General features: G+C 49.1%; 1 protein-coding gene across 14 annotated transcripts in view; it reads right to left on the reverse strand.

Annotated features, from left to right (window-relative positions):
* AFDN (afadin, adherens junction formation factor) overlaps nt 1-25775 on the reverse strand; it is a 107012-nt gene that overhangs the window by 59574 nt on the left and 21663 nt on the right. For 10 of the 14 annotated variants that reach the window (XM_070417325.1, XM_070417329.1, XM_070417327.1 and 7 more), the window contains exons 2-8: nt 13463-13658; nt 10523-10638; nt 9694-9857; nt 7071-7231; nt 5324-5481; nt 4812-4923; nt 3379-3546 (exon numbers count right to left, since the gene is read on the reverse strand). In XM_070417325.1, coding sequence (XP_070273426.1) covers nt 3379-3546; nt 4812-4923; nt 5324-5481; nt 7071-7231; nt 9694-9857; nt 10523-10638; nt 13463-13658 — 1075 coding nt within the window. The remainder of the gene's footprint in view (nt 1-3378; nt 3547-4811; nt 4924-5323; nt 5482-7070; nt 7232-9693; nt 9858-10522; nt 10639-13462; nt 13659-25775) is intronic. The other 4 variants (XM_070417338.1, XM_070417337.1, XM_070417333.1 and 1 more) reach the window with 2 other exon arrangements.

Here is a 25775-nt window from a genome sequence, read left to right on the forward strand (position 1 = left end):
GGGACCCAGACTGTGAGAGGGCACAGGCCAGGCTGAGGGACACCCCCGAGTGCACGTGCACCGGGCCTCTAGTTTAAACTATAAAAGCAGATAAAAACAAAGTATTTCCATAAAACCAACAACTAGCTGTAGCATTTAAGATGACAAAGACGGAGATACTCAAAATTGGAGTAACACGTTCCGGGGAGAAAGCACCGTTTGCCGACAAGAAGAGATGAGGTTGCCCGAGAACAAGGAGCCCTGAGGACATCTCAGGCCTGGCAGTAACATAAGCTCCCATCGCACGGCTGACCTCCCCTGCAGCCTCCCAAGGAGTCTCGGACCTGAGACGCTCCTCCCACCACCATCACTGCACCCCAAGGTCGCGGACGGTGCTGAACAAAGCACTCCTCCTGCCTGCTGCCTCTCTGTCTCTCTCACCCTGTCTCTTTCTTACTCGCACTATTCTCATTCTCTCCTTCCCCGTCCCTGCCTCTTCCCTCTTATTCTTGGGGGGATGGAGGGGAGAAGAATAGGAAAACCGCTCTCTCCCTTCTTTAAGTTCTCACTTAAGTCAGCCTAGTAAAGGAATTGGACATTTTTGCAAAATAAGTTCCCATTATTTTTAATGAATTCTGGATATGGAATGCTTATTAATGACAGTAAAATAAGTCACTCATACCAACTCCACACCAATGCGCACACACACCAGGCTCTGTCAGTGCCCGAGCGGAGCGGCAGGAGCACAGCGTTACCTTCGTGAGCGTGAGAGCTGCAGTAGGCAAAGTGGTTCCTTCTCCCTGGGGTGCGCATGCAGAGGACCCAGGTGAAGGCAGCGCAGCGACAGAGGCCATGCGGGACATGGAGAGGGAGAGACAGGAGAGGTGAGCTGCAGTGAGACCGCTCGGCTGGGAGGAAAGCGTCCGCCCCACCACCTTCAGGATGAGGACGGACGACAGGCCCAGGCAGGCTGCGTGTTAGAGACAACGGACTGTAAGGAGACACCGAGACGACAGGTGAGTCACAGGCAGGAGAGCAGGGAGGGAGGCCTGGAGTCCACGCCCCCCCCGCAGTCTTCTGTTGAAAGAACACAGTCAAACCCAAAGCAAAGCCTACAGGAGCTTTTGAGCCCCCATTTCTCCAAAAGACAGTGTAAGCTACACCCACACCTCACACACCTCAGGCATTCAGCCGGCTGTGGACAGACCCAGTCTGATGACGTGTCTGGTGGAAATATGGTTCTCATCCATTCACGACAAGTCAACATGGATACATTACTTGCTTGGCAATGGAACACCTTCCACTTCATTCAGCATGCTGACTCAAAGAGTGAACACTTAGAGAGACAGCATGGCCACTGAGAAGAACAAGGTTTCCGTGTAAGACCTTGCCCAGCACTCAGGTCTGCCACCACTTGCTCACCCTGACAGTGGTCGCCGATCTGAGCATCGGGCATTTGTCAGACAATAAGGCCACCCGACAGGAGGGACGTCGGACCAACGCACGCACGGGGACTCACCACACTGTATCACCAGCAACTCTTGGGTGCAATCACTCAATGGCAGGAGCAACCTCACTCACCTTGGAAACCCACTGCTCAGCCTAAAGCATTAGCTCGGTAAATGCTGACCAACGTAGCAGAAGGCCACAGACAAAGGACACATATTAATCGGCATGTAACGTGCTGTTGCCAATATTTGTTGAAAAGGAGCACAGAAGTAAAACTTATCTAGTCTCTACCACTTTCCCACACCTACAAAAAATGTTATATATTCTCATCACCTGGGAGACTATACATAGGAAATAAGCTGTCAAAATAGCAATTCCTGCTAGAATATAAGTTCCTGAAATCAGGGTTTAATCTGTTTGATGGGGCGCTATCTCCAAGGCCAGACGATGACATATAATAAGGATTCGTTAACTATTAGTCAAATCAGTCAATGAACGAATTCTCAGCCTGTCTCTGCTACCACTCAAATCAACTTTCCATTACTCATTTGAAAACTATTCTGTTGACTGCTATTTATCAATTCTCTCTGAACTAATAATACTTCTAAATCCTCAAAATTTTTGGTTTAAAGAAAATAATCATTAATTTCTAGCATGTAACGCGAAACTTTAAAGAACAGACCCAATGCTCAAAGATCCTGACTAAAAAATGTTAAGTTCAGAAATAAATGGCCATCTCACAGTTGCTAGCCACTGCCTCAGACTCCAGGCACCAACACGCACACACACCCTACAGACACACTGATACCGGGACGTGTCCAAACCACAGCGAGCAAGCAACATTCAACAAACTGTTCAGCCAGAGACTGAGGGGCGAAGTAACACTAACCTATTCCTCACAAACAGCTGATGGAGTAAAAACCCTCCAACATCATCAGCATAAACTAGGACCTGCAGCAAACTGCCACCGAGCGCCGACTGCCAGTCCCCGGCAAAGCAGCACCACTTCTCCTGCATCGATGCAGCCTGCCAGACCATCGCACCATGTCTCCCCAGTAGTCACAACCTTGCAAACAAACACACACTTAGGAATGAGAGGAGAGAATGACAGAACACCTGCCCAGAGAACCATGGGTTGCCTATGCATCTGGCTTGGTTTCCAGCTCCCTTTTTCTGTGATTGCTAACGGCCTGTAGTTAAACGCAGTCCTGGCAGGGAGGGAGCCACTGCCTGTCTCGCACAGCGCAGTATAACACAGGCCACACTAGTACTCGAACCACATCAACTCGGAATGATGTCGTTTATCTAAGTCATAAACATGCCATGTGTATCACATATGCAAACATATATACTACATAGGGATATGTATGTAAAACGTTTAAGAACATCAATGTATTTCTCTACCTGATGGCTCACTTTCAACAGCTCTGGCTTAAGAGAGCTCTATAAACAAGTTTTTTAAGCCTAACAGGAAAATAAACTTGGTCTACTCTCATTGGAAACCAGACACCTCTCACAGGCAATCTCTCCGCTGCACTGTTACGTTTAAGGACATTCTTCTCAGACACTGTTCATACATCCAGCACGGCTGAGTCCACGCCTGGCCCTCCTGAACCTGCCTGGGGGGAGCCCATCTCAGGCTGTCAGCTGGAGGAAGGACTTTACAAGGTCATTTTGAACAAAAAAATGTTAATGGAGATCAATTAAACCTTTCCTCTATTCTCTATTGCCACTATTTTAACTTTTTTTTCAATACCAACTTCTGCCTATGTGAACTTTATTTTTATGAATGAAAAGTACGTATCTTAGGACCTTAAGGTTTTGAGTGTTTTTTTTTTAAAGTAAATGTCATCTTATGAGGGTTATTTTTTAGAAAAATAAATGGTTTGAAACAGGTTGTCAGGCAAGAGAAAAACTCCTTTACAAAATGAACTGCTCTCTGCGCCTCACCTGGGCTCAGCTCCACGAGGTACGGCAGCTTCTCCGGCGGCAGTGCGGAGCCGTAGCCCGCCCCGTCGGCTCTCTCCTTGCCCTTCGTGGGCCGCCCGTCCAGGTGCTTCTTGGTTTTCCTGGGGACATAGTCTGGGGGCCTCCTCTTCAACTGGAAGACTAAAATCCCTGGAATAGAAGCAATGCCGGGTATGAACTAGATGCACGGGAGTGCAGACGGCCAGCTGACCAAAGATGCAACCCAATGACATCTCCCAAGGCAAGCTGCGTGCACGCTTCCCAAGTATGTTCTACTCAACAGAGACAGTACTGTCTCTGGATGTGCTCTGAGACTCCAGCAACCAAGCTGCAAAGGTGAATTCACACTATCAACTACTCAAGCACGTGGCATCCTTGAAAAGCACACATCAGTGTAAGAACAAATGAGTGTTTGTCTTGGTAAACAACCCTATGAGCAATAAATATATTCTCACACACGCATGTAACACATGCACACACACTCTATACCCACAAATATCTGTTTAGTTGATCTGGTTTTTATTTAGTTCAACTGACTTAACTCAGAATTCAAAGGAATTTAACTTTAATAAAGCTTACCTGTATACTGTCTAGAAAAAGTATTGAGAGAGTGTACTTTTAAAACTACCAGTCCAGCCCTAACCGGTTTGACTCAGTGGATAGAGCCTCGGCCTGCGGACCAAAGGGTCCCAGGTTCGATTCTGGTCAAGGGCATGTACCTGGTTGCAGGCACATCCCCAGTAGGGAGTGTGCAGGAGGCAGCTGATTAATGTTTCTCTCATCAATGTAAAAAAATCAATAAAATATATTTAAAAAAGCAAAACAAAAAAAAAAACTACCAGTCCACATTCAAGCACTGCCAGGGTTGACTGGCAGTAAACCTTTATGTATTTATTAATGCAAAGACCAGCTACACAGCAGGTCGCGTATCATGTGAACCGAGAGCAAGAAAACTTATCCCATCAAGACACAGGGAACCCCTTCACTGCTCTGGAACAATGAGAGCCAACAGCCTGCAGAGTGAAAAGCTTGGGCTCATTTTTTAAATAACCAATTGCTGGACAACCTTTAGGGTGGCAGGTCGCTTTCCCTATTGGAACACATCTGCCAATCCACCCAGTCATCTGGCCGGCACCGCGGGACTCCACTGCTGACGGGACCATGACCTTCCACGCAGGCAGTGTGGGGGCCAAGCTTCTTTAAGACATGACACGCCTACTGGAGGGGGACAGTCTGTTCCAGGTCTGCACACGAGCCACTGAACGTGGCCTCGAACAAGGGAACCAAGGAGGACAGAGAAAACCGTCCCACAAATAGCCCGCAGGGAGCACAGCCGGGCTCCCCTACAGCCGGGCTCCCCTACAGCCGAGAGACTGAGCCAGCGGCTCAGCAGGTACACACCCCCCTGCACTCACCACGGTCGCTGGGCCACTCCCGGAAGATCTGTAAGGGGCACTCGTCATCGTCCAGGACCATTTCCTTAGCACCTTTATCATCAGAATGCTGGGCTCCAGGCGGGAGCATGACCTAAAACAAAGCCATCCGCTATGACTGTCCCACAGAAGTAAATCACGGGCATTTAAAGGAAGAGTCATGGTTTGGGGGTCAACAGAGTCACTGTGAAAGCAAACTGGTCAAACTCTACCTGTGCAGGCCAAGTAACACCTGGAAGGACATACAGCGGAATGTGAATCGCTGCTCCCCCGATAGAACTGTGGGTGACCTTTATTTCCAACCTGCCTCCTTCCTTCTCTCACCCCGCACAGGAGCATGGGTAACTTGTGTAACGGGAGAGGGAATGCTCTCCTATGGCTGAACACATGGGTTTTCAGATTCTAAACTGCACAGGGAAAGGAATCAGCCCCGGGGCAAGTTCACTGGCAAGTTCTCACTGGCACCACAGGGCGGCGCTGCCGCAGCCACTCACCCGGGCAATGCAGTAGTCCTTGGGGTTCTCCTTCTCCAGGCCATACTTCTCCAACGCTTCGGCCACCGCGAAGTCCGCAGGGTCCGTGGTGGACAGCAGGATGGTCTTGTAGGGGATATTTGGTCGTAAACTATCTGCATAAATCCTCAGCGTTCCACCTGGAAAACATCAGACATCTCTGAGCACAACTTCCCTCCAGTAACAGGCAGCTGGCGTTTGCAGTCACTTAAGAAAAAAAAGGGAGCCCAGGTTCTCGCTGCAATGGAGGCCCACAGGGAACGAACGCAATTCCATCTTCATCTCCTATAGGGGGCACACACGACCCAGTGACTCTGCCACAGCACGCGCCTGGCAGGGGGACAGCGCACTCCTGGCCTCTTCCAGCCCCGCTGGTTTCAGGATGGGGAACAGACTCCTGCGAGGATAATGGACAGAGCGAGGAGGAAGCGAGTAGACAGTCCTGCTGCTTCCTCCAGGGCTGTCCCGTGTCCTCACCTTCCACTGTCACACAGCCATCCCCCCGCGTCCCCGCCCCCCCATCTCTACCTTCTCACCATCGATCTGAGACAAATTAAAAACCCGGATAAAGTTATATGAACCCCACTGACGACACCAATGGGAAAAGACTGAACTGGACGCCAGAAGACGCTGGTGCTTCAGAAGGGACCTGCCGCCAAGCACTGGGGCCGGGGTGTACTTCCAGGACTCACACCAGCACCCTGTCCAGCTGTGAACTAACTTGGGAGAGAAAACCAACCAGGCAGAGCAACGCAGTATCCTGGGATCTTCGTTGTTGTTTGTATGTTTTTAATGGAATTCTACAGAGAACTACTTTGGTGTCACACTGTGCGTTCTACTTATGGTCAAACTACCATGTGACAAGTTGACTCACAGTAAAAACACTGGGTCTTTAACGAAACCACACTGTACTGGGCCACAGACCTGCTGGCCCAGGCTGTCAACACGTGTGACCACGCAAACCCACGCAGATCCCGGGCCCCACTGTCACTGAACAGGCGAGTGTGCTTGCCTGGCATCCAGGTGTGAGGAGGTGCTGGGGGAGGGTGACTAACACGGAAACAACAAATGACTGAAGACAGTGTCCATGCTGTGAGAAGCACAAGCCGGCGACCGCCCCAAGCTCCGGGACTGGGAAAGGCCCCTGTGCAGGGTCCACGCTGGTCAGGAGCCCGAGACCAGGCCTCAGAGCGGCAGCCTCCAGGGGTGTGCCACCACGGGCTCACTCCACCCTGTGTCCACACCAGCTGCTCTGGATTTGAAGCCGAAGCTACGTTACAGCTTCCTGACCCCCCAGTTTACACGCTGCAGCAGCTCACCCTCACATCCTGTGACACACAGAGCCCCTTTAGGTCTGGAACGTGGTTAGCACTCGGCAGGTGGTAATGAGCGTGCCTCTTGCCCTTTTAAAAAATTTTTACCACCTTCTTTTCCTTTTTTTGTTAATCCTCACCCGAGGCTATTTCTCCATCGATTTTTAGAGAGAGTGGAAGGGAGGGGGTGGGGAAGGAGGGAGGGAGAGACACATCGATTGGTTGGCCCTGCAGGGAACAGCGCTCTCTGTGAACAGAGCTCTTACACGGGAGCCCACACTGAGTCAGGACCAGACACGACATGCACTTGTGAACAGGCCACGTCACCCGTTCACTCAACTTCGCAGGGCTCTGCTCCTAGAAGGGGTAATTACTAACTCGGTTCACAACAAGTGACGGGAAACCGGAAGCCTGACCTGAGTCAGGCCGCCCATCCGAGCTGCGGAACTCCTGCATCCTCTTCTCCAGCTTCTGCTGCCGCCGCCGCTTCATGACCACCTCGGGGTTCGAGATGGTGCGGGTGAAGCTGGTTTCTGGCATGTCTTTATAAACCTCAGCAGCCAGGCGAGAATTCTCACTGTAAGAAACAAGGACACCAACACCATTTAAACACTTCTGTGTCAGAAACTGTTACAGTGTGACCATCAACACCTGGAAGGGCAGCTGCGTGCGGGCTCACCGCGCCGCCAAAGCTAATGTGGACAGAGTGCACTTCCTCAGTACAGACTGACAGACCGAACTAAACAAACTTACAGTTCAAATCCTATGGTGAGTTTATACTGTTAATTACTGTGTATTAACAAAGCTCAGGAAAAGGTATCAATTATACATCTCAGCAATTTCCACCCATGTTACCCTAAAACAGACCAAATGAGTGACACAACAGCCCAACCCCAAGAAATAAGATGGACTATACATGTTTTAACAACTAAAAGGTTCACCAAGGTTCACTTTCTTGAAGCTAAGTTTTCAGAAGGGAATTGCCACAATGGTTCCTATGAGGGGTCAGCTGTACAGATGGATGCGCTGAACACTAAATATGAAGGGAACACTGACGTACTTGACTAAAGTTTGATGCTATTGAAGATGACAATCTCAATCATAAAAATAAATTTTTAAAAAAATATTTTTATTGATTTCAGAGAGAAAAGGAGAAGGAGGGAGATAGAAACATCAATGATGAGAGAGAATCATGGATCGGCTGCCTTCTGCACACCCTACACTGGAGATCGAGCCCGAAACCTGGGCCTGTGCCCTGACCGGGAATTGAACCGTGACCTGGTTCATAGGTTGATGCTCAACCACTGAGCCACGCCGGTCGGGCATCAATCATAAAAATCATTTAATTAACAACCAGTCTTTGATTCCATCAAGCTGAGTGACTTAATTCATTTTAAGTAGCTAATTTTCTTAAAAATAATATATCATATCTCATAAACTAAATTGATAAAAAAACAAATCTTCACCAAGGTTCTAAACTCTTCCTTCCTTTGGTGCTGCTCACATATGAGCGATATATTTACAAGTCCTTTCTCATGCAGAACCACCTTAACAAAGCCTTGCTATGTGGTACCAGACTCAGGAGTTCCTCCGTGGGCAGCAATGCCTAGCAGGTGAGCACCGAAGCCCACGGTAACACACTGAACCCGGCTGCAATTCCATGCTAAGTAAATGCCACCCCTGACCAATGGCTGATGTCCTCAATACAGAACATGCAGAATCAGTCAAAAGTGGGGAAAAAGGCCCGAGGAAGTCATGGCAACAGAAGCATGAATAGAAGTGGTTAATGAACACGTCGACAGACATCACCTTGCTAATGATAAAGTAAACTCTACTGACTGAAGATGTTCTACACTGAGAGCGAGCATGCTCTGGCACCAGCAGTGCTGAGGGCACGAGGAGATGAGGGTGCGGGGGCTCCTGGGGGCGCACCTGGCAGCAAGCCCCCGAGCTGTCCCCAGCCATTCTTCCCCAGCAGACCCTAAGGGAATAACAAGAGGAGCCCTCACAGTTCTGGAGCAAGGAGAGTCACCGGAGCACTATTAATACCGAGAACCTGTGAACACCTATAAGCACCAAAAGAGCTGGTTCCATACGTTTTGGAAAAACGGTATGAGAGAATAGAGTATAACACTTAGGTTACTTAAAATACACATATTTGTGACTACAGGTATATCTGTGAATAAATTTTTATGTGAACTATAAATTACACTCATTAGTGGGGAGACGTCATGTGGAAAGTTCTAGTTTTGAGACTGTGACTATATTCCATTTAAAAACTCTACATAAACACAGGAAGTGTGTGCATCTGTGGAGCAGACACAAACTCCGGTCCCTGGCTCAGGTGACGGCAGGGGCCCCTGCCCTCCTGGCAGGTCTACAGACGCCTACTTTCCAAGTGAACTCCTCGACCTCAGTGGAGAAACGCGACACACAGACGACTGCGCAGTCGGCACCAAGGCGAGCGAGTCTGAGCCCCGGGCACAGCCGGGGGCGACCTGGACAGAGAGCCGACAAGGCGGCACGCCCACCCGGAGACCCACACGAGGGGAAGTCAGCTTCTCCCGACGTCGCTCTCTGTGCGAATGGAAGCGCAAGGGCTCCCTGTTCCCGCGGCTCTGAGGTCAGAGGCCACACTCCTGCGCAGGTCAGGAGGTCCAGGACGGGCTGGGTGGCAGGCGGAGGAATGGGAGTCAGTGCACGTGGCCCTTTAAGGGACTGGGCTGCTCTCGCTGCCCGTGACAGCTCTGAGCGTGTGGTAAGCATATCTGAGGTGCATAAGGAACCACTGTTGCCTAAAGGACCCCAAAAGCAGAAATAAAAGGAAGGCCAGGTGCAGGTGAAGAGAAGACGTGGACAGCCATGGCCCACTGGAAAGAACAGCACTGTGAACCGGCCGGCTTGCTCACGGAACACTCAGCAAACAGCTCCAGCAGAAGAGCCGCCGTTCGCCCACATTACCCTCTGACCGGACCGTCCGCGGCATTCAAACCCCTGGCTCAGAACACAAAGGAAGGGCGTGTCTCCCACGTAACTCACACGTCTTCCCCTCGGAAAGGCCCGTCCTCTCTGTCGGGTGCCTGTCTCAGGGCCTCTTTTTCTCGCTTCTTTTTCTCCTTCTTTTCTTTCTTGGAGAGAGTCCGCTTGAAGTTCTGGATAACGCCTTCCTTTTCCTGCTTTTCAGGTCCATTGCTCTGAGCCTTCTGACAGAAGGGACATGATCACTACGCTGGCTACGACAGAACCACGTCAAGCTCACCTGGGGCCGAGCCCGGCTCATCCACGCGCCACGGCACAGCCACCGGCCCGGGAGTGCGGGGGGAGTTCTCCAGTTCCACGGGGCTGACCATGCTGTGAGCGCAGGCATCAACTCTTAATGAGTTACACGCCACTGGCTGTGCATCTCACTGTGTGTGAACTTTAGCACAACTCACAACTGCTAAGCAAACAAGCAGGCAAGTCCAGTAGGAAAACTGGGGTGAGAATCATGAAATCTGATTTTCAATAAATAAAAATCCAAATATTTTACATAGAGTAATTTGAATAAAAGAAACCTAATAAAAAATATTATGACTTAATGCTTAACTAAGCATTGAGTCATTATCTACTTTATAATGCTTCTAACTTCAAAAGAAGTAAGGCAGCTGTAATAAACTGGCTTTTAATAAAGCAAAGCTGTAAGGATAGTTTGATAAAAAACGTCCAATTTTTTTCTGGATCTTGTTAATCTGCTTGTTCATTCTGACTTTGTAGCAGGGCCTGCCAGCGGGTCAGTGACCATTTCCATGCAATGTAACAGGGTAACAGGCAGGTCCCCGAGGAAACGGAGCGGGACGGCGACGTCCTGGGGAGCAGCCGCCTGCCCTACCTTGGGAGGAGCGGCGTCGTTCTCGTTCTTCAGGACGAACCTGCCCTCGCGGTCGTCTTTATTCCAATTCAGCTGCACGACCAGGGGCTTCTCTTCCACATCCAATCTTCTTTCTTCTTCAGAACATGAAAGAGAAAAAGGGAAGCCGTGGTTACCTGGTGGCTGTGGCTCACCCCACATCCTGATAGCGTTTAATGTGAGAGACACAAGGATCACCTCGAGGCCTTGCTGTCAGGCTGGAATGCAACGCGAATGCTCCGTGAGCTTTACCACCTGACTCGGTGTCTGTGCCGTCTGCACACCACCACGCATCAGCGCACACCTGGCCAGACACATCCTCACAACACTCAGAACGGAACTGGGAAACACCAACCAGGGAGGAAACAGTTTCTAGAACCTTGCTAAATGAAATTGTCCCATGGGCAACAGGAGGGAGTGCTAACAGCACAGACGGCCCCATCCTTGAGGCTCTCCGCGCATTAACGTTGCGCTTCAGGTGGCACGACCCAGGTGGCATCTTCAGGCGTGGGAGTGGCTGCTCTTCCTCGCTCTGTGCCTCTGACCCTCGGCCCTCACATGCGCTTCCGGGAACACAAGCTTCCACCTCCTGCTCTGTGCTGGGGTCAAGTGCTCAGCTGAGTGTCCGTCTTCCTGCCTCCTCAGAACCCAGCCAGCATCGGGCTCACGGAGCCGGGAGAAGGCGGCCACTGAGGCCTCTGGAGAGGCCACCCAGCCTGGCCACCCAACAGGAGCCTCCAGGCGGCACAGGTCAACAGGCACTGAGCACAGGCTGTGCTCCAATGAGGGCAGCAGAGCTGGGAGGCGGGCCTACTGTGTTCCGTAAAGGCAGCCGGGGGACAGGGCACATGTAAAGCATAAGCAGACCTGCAGAGGCACTTAGTGAACAGGGTATGAAACAGTAACGAAGCACAGCTACTTCTAAGTTATTGTCTTATCAACTGAAAACATGAGAAATAAAAAACAGTGACAGATCAATAACTGGATTAAGAAGTCTGACATTCCTGCTACAAACCAAAATTACCATGATGTTGTGAAGTTTGCACTAGAGAAAAGCCCTTCACACTGCATGCTTAGAGACTAATATTAAGAACAATGACGTCTAAATCACAAAAGCAAACAGAACCAGGGTGAGGTGCCCTAGCGCACACGTGCTCCCCGCCGCCCCCCCCAGTGCACGTGTCCTCACTCTCAGGGAGCTCCTGCCTTCCTGGATTTCCTACTCGCTTTAAAGACTGCAGCCTTTTCCTTTCTCCAGAGGAAAGTAACTGTGACTAAGAATGGAAGGAGTTTAGTTTTTCCTTCATTTCATGCATATTACTTCTTCAAAGAGCCACAAAGTTGTTAGAGCATAAACACTTACTAATTTGTCTAAATCCAGCTACTCAATAAAATAGGGTGTTCGGTCTGACCTGAGGCCAAGGGGTGCCATTAGAACTGCCTGCCCCCGAGGCTCCGTGACCTGGGGAGACTGAGGTCGGCCCAGGTGGGACCCTCCGCTCCGAGCACCAAGGGGTGGGAGGACAGGCCCACTGTCCTGGCTGCTCCCTCGCCTCAGGGCTGGGGGGACCATTTCCTTTCCTTTTTACGCCTCCATGGTTTTCACCTCCTTACAAGTAAGACAGTTTACTGTTTTATTAAAAGCAAATCTAATTTTAAAAATCTAAAGGAAAGCGGTTCTTTTTAAAAAAATCAAAACCATGCTGCTTTTAGATCTCAAATTCCCATCTTGCATCCTGTTACTGCAAAGAGTCCACTTGGTGGCTTCCACGGAGGCTGTCTTCCTCTCCAAGGTCCTGAGCAAAGGAACACCACCCCCACCCCCCCCCGCAGACACCCAGCCACGCGGCTGTCCTGTGTCACTCTGGGCCGGCTGGGACTGCTTGTGTAGGTGAGACCCTGTAACCTTAAGGAAGTAATAAACAGCCGGCTGGTGTAGCTCAGTGAGCACTGACCTATGAACCAGGAGGTCAGGGTTCGCTTTTGTCAGGGCACAGGCCGGGGTTGCGGGCTCCATCCCCAATGTGGGGTGTGCAAGAGGCAGCCGATCCATGATTCTCTCTCCCTCTCCCTTCCTCTCTGACATCAATAAAAATATATATTTTTTAAAAAGTAATAAACAACAATGGCCTACATTACATACCACTGGGGTGGGGGGGGGGGGGGGTTTGGCCATACTTGAATTCCACACGTTACAAAAAATTTTGCCCAATTTCAAATTTATAAAGAAAGCTGTATTTTTTAAAGTAAAAACAAACAAAAAATTAAAAAGGATTTGTGGATAGAACTTAACAAGTGTTCAAATTAGGTTTGTGTTATATGCAATCCTTTATTTGCTGCATTATTACATTTTTTGCAGATGACTGGACATTTCTGAAACATTCAAATTTGTAAATTCCTACATTTCTAACCAGTCCAATTTAAACTGTTACTTGACATAGACATATGGAATATTTCCAGATATTTCAAACATTAAAACAAGGAGAAATTACTAGAGCTTCCCCAGACGCCCCGAGTTCCCCACACAGCGATGGAAACGTGCTGTCCACATCACAACCCACGGGAAGGCTGGCGACCCATCTCACACACAACTGGGTCCTCGTTCACTGTGCTGCTCCATTCCACACACACGAGTGACACCAACTTTCTCCAAAAGCAAGGAGCACACAGTCATCCCCGTCTGTGCCCGGATCTGTGGGTGGGTGAGTCACTCAGGAAACGCCACGCTACTTATCTTCGGAACAACAAGCACGTGCAAAACTACATTCATCCAACTTCCAACAAACATGTGCTGGGGATGCACAGACCTTTCCGACATACAGAAGCTCTGCCACCGCCCACTGCTCCCTGGCTCTCGGGAGGAAGCCAGGGGACCTGGGGAGTGGGGGAGGGGGCATGCCTGGCAGGAGAGGGGACACTGACCTCCGCTGACGTGCACTTCGTAGAGCGAGTACTTGGGAGAGGACAGCATGCGCATGTCCGGCCGGAACTTCTCGGCCAGCGTCTCGATGACATCCTGCGTGGTGGCCGTGCTCGAGACCCGGATACATTTTGTTGCAAAGTTCCCAGCCGCTTTATCTTGAAAATAAAACCTCATCACTCCATGGAACTCCAGATCCTAGAAGAAAACAAAATCATACATTTTTTGAAAAACAACATTCTGAAAAGATCCCCTTTCTATAACACTAGTAAATGAAAAAGGCAACTCACCACTTTTTTTTTTAATCCTCACCAGAAAAGATGTTTTCATTGATTTTAGAAAGAGAGGAAGGGAGAAGGGGCAGGGAGAGGGGGAAAGACATCGGTTGCCTCCATGCACGCCCAACTGGGGATCGAACCAGCAACCTAGCTATGTGCCCTGACCAGGAATCGAACCCACAACCTTTTGGTGTATTGGATGACCCTCCAACCAACTGAGCCACCCAGCCAGAGCACTTCCCCACTTTTTAAAAACGTTTCCTTCCCCCACACATCTGAGACAGGAAGGAAGAGACAGGGGATTTGTCTTCAGATGTAATTATGTGACTCGGGACGAGTTATGTACAACTGCTCTTTGCCTCACTGGTCTCCTGGGGAAGATAGTGGTTGCAGCGTCGCTGCCGTAGTAACGGCCAACGTTTATTGATTCTTCCGCAAGTGCCAGCTCCCCTGGGCGTGCATCGTTCTACTACGTCTTTACAACAACCCAGTTCAGTAGGTACCAGTAAACCCCACTTCCAAGACCTGGTCATGAAAACTCACACAGCTGCAGTGTCTTGCTCAAGCATTTACGTGGCAAATCCAGCTCTGCATCCAGACCCAGTGACTGCCAGTTCCTGCCTGTCTGTCCCTGAGCCTGTCCAGCCACGATCATAGAAACAGCAGGGGAACGCCGGCCTCATTCCTGCCGTGAACGTGAGTGACGGTATCTAATTTCAAAGTAAACTACTTGCCCAAATCAGCCGTCACAGTGTAGACTGTTCTCAACACCTTCCTCCTAGAGAAACTGACATGGACTCCAGCCAGCAGCACTGCAAGCAGGCACAAGGGGACGCCCTTCCCCTATCGTCTCCTTCCTTTTTAACCAGGTATGACAGTTCACGTGGGTGAGACCACATGCGTCTCAGGCCCTTGCTGTAGAACCCAGGACTCTCGGAGGATCGCATCCCGCAGGCCTCTGTCTGCTGGCCACACATCACCGGGGAGGCGGCAGGGCAGGGCCACCTCTACCGACGGGGTCAGTCTGGGCTCCAGCACTAATGCGGCTCCCGCTGCTCAGCAGGAGTCGTCCCCCCCCCCCCCGCCCCCCAATACCCAGTCATTCCATCCCACACACACCCAGACCACCCGAGCCTCGTGACAGCCAAGTCAGGCCACGTCATTCCTCGGCCACCCTGCGGCCTCCGCACTCTCGGATGCCGAGCCTTGGCCACAGCGCTCAAAGCCCACCCCATAGCTCCCCTCTGCTTCCCCAATCCACCAGCTCCTCCTCACGGATAATTCGGACGTGACAAGTATTGATTTGGAGAAAAGTATGAAAAACAGGACCTTAGAATGGGGTTAACTATATAAACAACATGAAAATTGCACCAGAAAGTGAGACAACAGGCACATTTCCACCCCCAAGCTTCACTCTGTCTGACCCTCCGCTCCCCACGGGCCCAGAGAAACCAAAGCGAAGGGACATGCGTGTTGGGAAAACAGCACTGAGCACGGATTCTGGGCTGAGGTGGGGCTTGTCACGGGTGAATCAGCAAATGGGAGCTCCATGCAGGTCCTGCTCTGGGCGCTGCACCTCACACCTGCCTGTCCAGCCAGCTCTTCAGACGTCCCCGCTCCCAGCTCTGCGTCCCGCTGCGATCCTGAAACCTTCACACGGAACAACGCGCGTGAAAGCTGCTCCTGAACCCCCAAGCTGTGTGTCACTCACACTCTCTGAGCCCCGATTCCGGCTCCTCACCCCATCCTCGCCTCCACGGCCCACCCTCTGCAATCAGTCAGGTTCTGCATTCCTGCTTCGCTCTCACCCACTGCCTCCTCCAGAGGCCCCTGACATACTTTAGAAAAAACATACATTGAAGTTTTATTATGGGAGTCCTATTTCTATCCCAGGACGCTGAGATGTTCGCCACCACCACTGGAGTCACCTGTATTTCACATCAGTCCCAAGTGTTCATAGGCACACTGCGCCCGCTCCTGCAACGCTCACCCTGCAGAACCCGTCAGACCAGAAAGGCCAGAGCCTCCAGGGGACGCCATCGTTTTGCTAAAAGGCTAGTTGTGTATCATTTGTGATGAGAACGAAACAGCTACATATACACCTATGGGTCCCCAAAGACACGGAAGCACCAGTTTCTCTGAGAATTGTCAAAAAACAATTCCAAACTACCAAAGAGTACGGACACAGACACAGCCTGTGTCTGCGAGGGATGCCAGCTGAGCGAGATCACAAGGACTCAGAGGGAACTGGCAAAGGCCCCCTTTGGAGCAGAGCCCATGTCCTTCATCCCTCATCCTATGAGGCCCCTCCCAGGCAGAGGAGACTGCAAACATACAGTCCCAGCATTAATGTGCTTCAGCCACAAAGCTTACAGAGGAAGTGGAGATAAATGGGGGGGGAAAAAAAGAGTAACCGTAAGGACAGAGGGTCAGCAGCAAGCAACAGCTCTCCTGCCCAGAGCAGTGATATTTAACAATGTAGTTTGCCTGAAATAGCTGAGTACAGTTGTTACCAGAATATTCCCTTAAAAAACACTTTAGTACTCTGTTCATTTGTTCAGTCGATTCTAAGTTTGGCTGCTGTTACTTTATCCAATCTGAGGAGGCTGATAAAATCCAGCTCCTGAACCTGCACCCTGGGAGTGCGGTGACCGAAGGACAGACACCAGGAATAATGGTGACTACCATGCCGCGGAGGCCCCGTGCCAGACCCTGCGAGGTCAGCACCCAGCCCCGCGCGGAGTGTGGTGCTGTGACCACCCCCGCGGTGCCGGGCAAGGAACAGGTCCTCCAATCACAGCTGGCCACGCAGCAGGGCCCACAAGCCACCAGCATTCCCAGCCCAGAACCTGGACTCTGACCTCCATGCTCGCAGTCTCTCGTCATGTGAAGGGAGTTGGATGTGATGCGATTGCCGCCCCTTCTGCAGACCAGGCCCCAGAGGAGCTCCCCAAGAACTAGGTGGATGCATAAGGAGGAGGAGCCTGGAGTTCAGAGCGGTCTATGGTCTGCCCTGACCGCCCGCCTCGTCTCCCAGCCTGTCCCCCACGCACAGGGGTAGCCCTGGGGGCCCGCAGCAGGACAGCAGCTGGCCTTTCACTCAATAGCTCTGAGTGAGTTTATGAGTACGTGAGGGAAATTCCCCAAATAAGCTTGTTTGGAGGAGTGAACAAACCATATCCAGCATCTAGCCATCACCACCTGGCCCTCAGTGCTGTCCCCCTCCCGCCTCTCCCACTGCTGTGGGAGCTCCTCCGACAGCCCGAACATGAGGCTGCACACACAGAAAGAAGAGCAGTCAGTAACAACACCCGACTCTCCCTTCTCCCCGTGTGGCTGTTTCCAACGGATAAGCCCTCTTGAAAACAACCCTTCACATCCCTAAGAAACAGCCTTGAGGTCTCGATGACAGGGCTAATCTATATACATAAAAGGCTAATATGTTAAGTATCTGACCGTCCGACCGGTCACTATGACGCGCACTGACCACCAGGGGGCAGAGCTCAACGCAGGAGCTGCTGAGCTGCAGTGACTTGGCAGCAGTGGTTCTTGGGTGATGCACCCCAGAACCAGAGAGGAGGGAGCCCGATTCCTCGCGGGGCCGCTCGCTTCCACCCTCGGCCGTGGGCTATGTTGTTGCTGGGGCACTGTCGACCCCGAATCTGGTTACTGCACCCATGTTTGCACTCCACACCCTGTACGACAGCACTTTGCAGAGTGCCCTCTCGCACTCTGGGACCCCTCGGGGGATGTCCGAGAGCCGGATTCAGCCCAATCCCCACAGGCCAGGCTGAGGGACCCCACCTGCTGGAGGGACCCCGCTTACTCCACAGACGCCGGAGAAGGACCATGGGAGGTTGGCTCCAGGGCATGTCTGGCCCATCTCGCCCAGTCCCACCCCGCTGGCCACCTTCTAATTAATTTCCTTTCACTGTCACGAATCCGTGCACTGGGTCACTAGTATTCTGATAATGCTGTAGCCAATAATTGTAATTTACAAAGACAGATGTTTCCTTCAAAAAAAGCACTCACTCCTTAGAGTTGGTTACACAAACCACCCAAGAGAAAACTGTATTTAAAATAGAAAACACAGTTGCAGGTCCTCCGATATGTCAATGAAGTGCCTGCTCTTAGCAGCTGCTTTCAGGACCTGCCTGCACCCTCGCCGGCACAGTGGGTGCGCGGTGGCCCTGTGTGCTACCTGCAGTCATTTAACTCAAAGGGCAGCAAAGGCCATACAGCCACCACCTGCTCCCTTCCTTCAGGTTATTTTCTGGCCTCTGTTAAAACTGCTGCAGAAAGTCATGCCACATGACCACAGAGCCAATGACCTTGTCAATGTGGTGTGATCGCGTGTTTATCGTTCCCTGAACACTGCTTACGAGCGGTGAGCCCTGGGTTTAATATGTAGACTACAGTTACAGCGATGTATTCCTTATTTAGGTGGGCGAAACTACAGTGTTTTTTCCAACATATGGCCTATCCCCTTAAGCTTGTTAAAAATAACAGTGAGTTAACAACAACAAAATAACCAGTTAATTTAATAAGCAAATCTTGGTTAAAAGCATTTTAAAATGAATAGGGTGTTAATTTTCACATATGATATACAGACCAGAAATTTTGTCCATTAAATCTGAAGTTGGTTAAATCGAGGTCCGCAAAATCAAGGGTTTACTGTGTTACAAGAGAAATGGAACACTACTTGGAACTGATTTAAGGACAACTTTTAATGTTTGATATTATGAAATTACTAGAGAGCCAAGGCAGGAAGCAAAAAGTTAAAGATGGAGATTTTCTTCTGAATATTTTATCAGTGTCTCATGAACCAGTGAACGCGACCATCACTGGCCTCCGCGCCGCACCAGCAGGAACTGCCCAGGCAGCGCGGGCCCCTTTCGCTCGAGCTGACCAGCACCACCGGGTCTGACCTCAGCAGGCCACCGCGCCTGTCCCTTTTCTTCTCACCGTGGTCAACATAGATCTGAAACCCATTTCCTGGCCTGTGACCACCGATGCCAGCTTCCAACAGGTGACCCCTTGCCCCCTCCCTTGGAGAAACAGCTGCTGACAGGATGAACCACTTCATCGCAAACACACACATTACTATAAAACCACCAACTCGACAATACCCATTTGACTCACTTTTAAAAAAACAGTAATAACACTTGAGTATTAATTTAGGTAGAGGATAGAAAAAATACTTGAATATGGGTTTTTGGAATCTTGTATAAACACTTTTTTAAATGCTAGGACTTGAATACTCTTTAAAATTATATGCATTTCATCACATAAAATTTGTACAGGAAAAACCATACTTCTGAAAGCTCAAAAGGAATAACAACTGTAAAATATCTTCACAGGCTAAGGCTTACTCTTCCCACAAGCAGATCTCCCCTTTTATGAACTTGAACAAAAATTAATCCAGTATCCAACTCCTAAACATTGTGAGGCCAAAACCCTGTGCCAGAAAGCACAGCCTGCTGCGAAAACCAATGAGCCGACATATTTTTAAAATGCCTGTTATAACTGCCAACATTACCTACTTAACAACTGACTGCTCACATCCGCTAACCATTTGTTGACGAGACAAGCTCAATCTGTGCTTTGCTGCTAGACTCCAATGGAATTAGAAGTCTCCGCCACCCTCAGCCAGCAGTGTGGGAGGTCAGAGAGAAGTTCTACCCCAGTACTCTCAACACATTTTCATCTCTGTATCTGAATAACTACCACACAAATGTATCTTGGGGATTTGAAAGATGATCAATTATACATTAAACCCGTAGAACAAAATGACCACATTCATGATTAAAGAACATAACATGTCTATATTTCTGACGTGATCTTAAATACCACATTTGTACAAACATACATACAAAAGAACCCTAAAGCCACCTGCGTGGTCCAGAGGGTATAACTGATTTGGCCACAGCCCCTCTGGAAGTCTGGTGAAGCCTATAGCCGGTTCGCACCATAAAATAAAATACAAAGCATTACAACGGGAACAATTCCACTAAAGCACAATTATTACAATACTAAACCTGCGCTATCTGTATACATAAAAGACTAATGTGCGAAGTGTCCCTCCGACCAGTCACTATGACTCGCACTGACCACCAGGGGGCAGACGCTCAACACAGGACCTGTTGTGATGCACACTAGCCATTTACAGAGAAACAGCACCACGGACGACCTAGTACCGTGGACCTGGTATCAACAAAGCAACACTCGGCTTCCCCCAAGTGGGACACAGGCCCCACCACTACCCCAGAGCGACAGCCCACCAAATCGCAGCCGACACTGTCAAGACCCCACGGCACAAAAAGCAGCCCACAGCCCCGCCCAGCCCGGAAAACGGTGGCTGTGGGCTCCAGGTAATGAGGTCGCGTTTTTGTTGACATTCTGAAGCGAAAATTGTTGACAGAATATGCCTGAAGACCAACTATTGCCACAATGCACCTCTGAAGCCAAAAGAAGCCGGCATCGTCGACAGAATGTATCTGAAGACCAACTATTGGCACAACGTACCTCTGAAAGAAAGCAACGTTATCGACAGAATATGTCTGAAGTACGACCAATACTGGCAGGAACTGCCTTCACAGCGAAAATGAGGTAGATGAGGGTGCAGTTATCCAACACAGCTGCGGCGGAGTGGCTGTGACATGTCAATGTTGCCTATCCCTAAATTTCTCCGATGAAAAACCATGTGATGGAAAATTTACTCAGTGTTGTAGCAAAGGCAACATTTCTCCAAATGATATAAATTTTCCAGAAAACTGGGCATATTTTAAAAAATTAATGGTTAACAAACTGATTTGTCCCGTCTGACACTGGCCTCCCATTTAAACTAATTCAAAGACAGTTTCCCGTGATGCCAGCATTTGTGATGACTATTAATAAATCACAAGGACAAACTCTAGACACAGTAGGAATATTCCTACCTGAGCCCATTTTCACACATGGTCAGTTATATGTTGCTTTCTCTCAAGTTCAAAGAACATGTGATGTTAACGAGTTCAAAGAGCGTGTGATGTTAGTTGTAAATACTTCATCACAAGGGAAATTAGTCCAGCACTCTGAAAGTGTTTTATTCTTAATGTGGCATACAGGGAGAGAGTAGAATAAGTTTAATCACTTTATCAGTCACTTGTTTATATCAATGTTTTTATATCATGTTTTTGTTGTTTTCATATCATGTCTTTGTTGTTGTTATATGTTACTGTTTATTTATTAATCAATTTATATATTATTTTCATGTACATTTTACTAATTTTCTTTCACCTCTGACACTTCTATTATAGAGAAAGGGTGAACAGCGATATTAAAATATTTCTTCTAATTAATTTCCTTTAATGTGCATGAATCCATGCACCGGGCCACTAGTAGTAATATAAGTATCTAGAGTCAGTTCATACAACTCTAATGCTGAGGTGGGTATGAGTATAAACTCCTAAGTGATAAAAATGCTAAATTTCAATTAGATGTTAGTAGAAGTCTATTTACTGAAAATAAGGATGCAATTACTTTCTCATCCATGTTCAAAGACCCCACAAAACCTATCAGCAGACTCAAGTTAAAAAGCCCTGACCACTACATCACGTGGAACTCACTGCCTCGCTGAGCGCAGTAGCCTTTCTTCCTGCAGCTCAGCAACTAGAAAGCACTGCCTCACACAAAGCCCAGGTCATTTCACACAGCTTCCATGACTGGGCTTACTCTTATCCTTTGGTATCATTTAGACCTACACTGAAACTGTGTTTATGATCATTTTTCCAAGTTATTAATGAAATGGAGTGGAGTGCAATGGACTCCTGGGTAAGGACACGGGACAAGCGCTCATGCACACATGGAAAGTTCCTCTGCGTTCACCCTGAGCCACGAGGTCGGGCGGTTCTTTCCTTCTATGGGTCTAGTGCCGGCCAAGCAGTGTCTCGCCCTCGGCACTGACCCTCTGCACGGGTAACTCTCGGCCGTGGGGCTCTGTGGGATGCCTAGACCGTCCCTGGCCTCTGTGCACTAGAGGCCACAGCACCCACCCAGGTGTGTCCATCTGGGACAGGGGAGAACCATGGTTTACGACGAGCCCAGCACCTCCCCAGAACGGCATTCCCACTCCAGCTCGTCCCTTCAGCGGCTCTCCTCCCGGAGCACGTTTCAATCCATCTGCTATTTTGTTCTCTTCTCTCCTGAACACATGTCTGCTCTGGCCTCCTGGCCTGAGACCGTTTCCAGAATTGATCACAAAAACCCACCTGTCTGATCAGCTGCACTGCTAATTCTAACACTATTCCTGTAATTAATGCAATTTAAAATTGCATTAGCTTTTTGGTGACCATCTAATATTGTTGATTCAAATTAGGTTTCAGTAAAATTAAAATTCTTGAGTCATTTGCATGTTAGTCTACCAAATAGTAACATTTGTCAGCTTGGCACTAATTTGTTACACCACAGCCCTTAAACTCAAGAATATGATGGAAGATATTGTTGAATTCCTTGATAAAACCCAAATACATTATAGCGGATCCACTTCCTTGAATGACAAACCTGGTGACCCCCTCTCTCACAGACACAAAATGACATCACCCCCTCCACTGAGCCGAGCTGGATGCTATGAATGGAATCCCACAGCTTCCAACCCCAAGCCAGTTCCTTTTCAGTCTCCCCAACATCAGAGAGAAGGTTTCTATGCAAAGCCTGAAGCCCCTCATGAACCAGTGTGAACAGGTTAGCACTGCGCGTAAAGCCGGTGAACTTCCCGCTGGCGGCGCAGGCGGTCACAGCTCCGCCTCCTGCTGGGCTCTCACAGAGGAGGCATCCGGTCACACAGCTGCACCTGCAGCCCATCCAGGCTCTAACGCCACCTCCACCACCTCGGGAAAACGCCACCCGGAACGGGACGCGACAGGAAGGGCCAGCCGGGTTCCCCAGCAAGTCCGCGACACGGAACAAAGGGGGAGGGCGAGGGGCTACGATGCTCAGAGACATAAGAGGACAAAGATATAATGTGTGGACCTTGTTTGTATTGATTCAAATACATTAACTGCAAAAACACATTCCGAAAGAGACGGACTCTGAGTAAGGGCTACCTATTAGAAGGTAGTAAGAATGATGGTTAATTTGTTGTAAAATTACTGCATTCTTGTTAGATTTTTTTGAGATGCACAGCAAAATAGAGAAGACATAACATGTTAGTTTTTAGCTTTTGCTTTAAAATAGTTTAACTAAAAAAACAAAAATAATAAATTAAGAATCACAAAACTTTGAAAATGGTAATGTCTGGGGGATGGATATAAACAACTTTCATCTGTTTGGAAATTTTATTAAAATGTTTAAAATGAACATAATAAGTTATAATTACAAACTAAATGTTACTAAATATAAAACAAGTCTATTTTTATAAAAATTCCGATACCCTAGAAAAAATTCCAGGAACTTGATTCTGTAAATCGATGAGTTATCAGCAGGAGCAGCCTGCGATGCCCACGCCCATGCCCGGTGCTCAGGGAGCCAGCAGCAGTGTGTGGGGAAGGGAGGCCGGGAGGCGGGGCCTGGGAAGGGGCCAGAGCTCATGACAACCTCCCGTGGCTCCATTTCCTGCTACTATTTATTTCCCGGGTTTTGTGGTCACCATGCTGCCTGTGTCTATAAAAGCACCGGCCACACTAGGTGCCTGATGATAAATGTCACTCCCGCCTGAGGGTGCAGTCCTCTCTCTAGCAAAACAAAACAAAAAGAAAAACAACTCAACACATACTACAGGCCCAGGCACTCACACGTGTGGAAAATGCAAAAGACCAAGTTTTGTAGAAAAAATAACACAACATTTTAAATTCTGTTTTTGAAATACAATGTCCAAAAGTTCAAAGCATTTCCTATGCTCTGACTGACCAAATCAAGATGTATACAATTCTGAAAAGCCTCCTTCTTTTGTTTAATCCTCACTCAAGTAGTGAGGCTATAGTTTCCACTGTCTTTACAGAGAGCAGAAGGGATGGGGGAGGAGGAGAGAGAGAAGCATCAATGTGAGACCCGTGGATTGGCTGCCTCACACGTGCACCCTGGACCATGGATGGGGTTCGAACCTGCAACCCAGTTGTGCGTCCTTGACCCGAAATGGAACCCACCACCCTCCAGTGCACAAGCCGATGACGCTCTAATCGCTGAGCCACGCCGGCTAGGGCTCGAAATGTCTTCTGTTCCAAGAAAACAACCATGTTCCTGAACCAGCCCCAACCTTATAATATTCAAAAAAAACTAAGATAAATGAGAAAGCTGGCTCTGATAACCTGCTTCTTAAATTGGCACTGAGATTATTCCTTAAGTGTGTGAAATACTAGAAAGACGTTTCTAAAAAAGTTTCTTGCCGAAACCGGTTTGGCTCAGTGGATGGAGCGTCGGCCTGCGGACTGAAGGGTCCCAGGTTCGATTCCGGTCAAGGGCATGTACCTTGGTTGCAGGCACATCCCCAGTGGGAGATGTGCAGGAGGCAGCTGATCGATGTTTCTCTCTCATCGATGTTTCTAACTCTCTATCTCTCTCCCTTCCTCTCTGTAAAAAATCAATAAAATATATTTTTTAAAAAATAATAAAATAAATAAAAAAGTTTCTGGACTTGAACAAGGGTAATGTGCCATAGATTCTATGCACTAATTGAGACTGCCATTTTCTGTATTTGAAGTAACTTTCACATCCAAGTAAATGCTTCAACTACGTCAACTGATTCAAAGAAGCTTCCTAGAAATAAAAGGCTTCCATTTATGTTCTCCAGCATGCCAGAAACAGAGTTCACAGTACTCAACCCTATTTTGATTTAAAAAAAAATTCAAGGAACGTATCTAAATTAAAAATATGTCCGAATGTCTACTGTAGCCCTGCCTTAGCCAACGAATACAAGTGGATCCTAAAACAGGCAGTTCTTAGTACTCCCATACCTAAGGCTTTCATGTCTTACACGTGAGAAGGGGTTGGGGCGAAGGTGGAAAGAACAAATTAGAAACAAAGTGTTGGACAGAGGGTGCCCTGGCCGTGGTGGTAATCACGGCCTCACAGCTGGGGTTTTTCCAATGGGTTGGCCCTGGCGGGGGGCTCAGTTCGTGGGACCGTCGACCCTGTACAACCAAAAGGTTGGGCGTTTGGTTCCTGGTCAGGACACACACCTACACTTCAGGCTTGACCCTGGTGGGTGAGCACAGGAGGCAACCCATGGATGTTTCTCTCTCTAAAAGTCAACAGAACCATATCCTCAGGTGAGGATTTAAAAACAACACTGTGTGGTGCGGGTGACGGACATTCTCTCCCGAGCACCACAGCGAGCGTGAACTGCACACCTGCTGCCACCAGGACCCGACTGCACTGCCGGTTCCACTTGCTGCGTCACCCGAGGGCCAGAGCCGACAGGAATGCCATGAGGCCAGAGAAAAACGAAAAGGTCGGCTGCATAAGCCGGCCCAGGGACTGGGCACCAGAGGCCTGCTGTTGAGGGGACTTACAGCACTAGTTTAGAAAGGAGCAGAGAGCATCTAGGCCGGGCAGTGATACTGGCGAGAATGGCTCCTGTTCAACGGAAACGTTTTCTTAATAGAACGCAAAAGAGAATTACGAGAAGAGGCAACGACTGAAGTAGGCTGTCATCTAATGTTGTTGAGACACTAGAGGCCCGGCCCAGTGCACAGATTCATGCACCAGTGGGGTCCCTCGGCCTGGCCTGCACCCTCTCACAATCTGGGGCTCCTTACGGCAGTGGTTCTCAACCTTCTGGCCCTTTAAATACAGTTCCTCATGTTGTGACCCAACCATAAAATTATTTTCGTTGCTACTTCATAACTGTAATGCTGCTACTGTTATGAATCATAATGTAAATATCTGATATGCAGGATGGTCTTAGGCGACCCCTGTGAAAAGGCCGTTCGACCGCCAAAGGGGTCGCAACCCACAGGTTGAGAACTGCTGCCTTAGGGGATGTCGGACTGCCAGTTTCGGCCCGATCCCCACAGGCCAGGCCGAGGGACACCATAGGTGCACAAATCCGTGCACCAGGCCT

Source organism: Myotis yumanensis, unplaced genomic scaffold (genome assembly GCF_028538775.1).
Source record: "Myotis yumanensis isolate MYYU_CA2020_CCGP unplaced genomic scaffold, mMyoYum1.0.hap1 SCAF_6, whole genome shotgun sequence".
In the NCBI taxonomy this organism is placed as follows: domain Eukaryota; kingdom Metazoa; phylum Chordata; class Mammalia; order Chiroptera; family Vespertilionidae; genus Myotis; species Myotis yumanensis.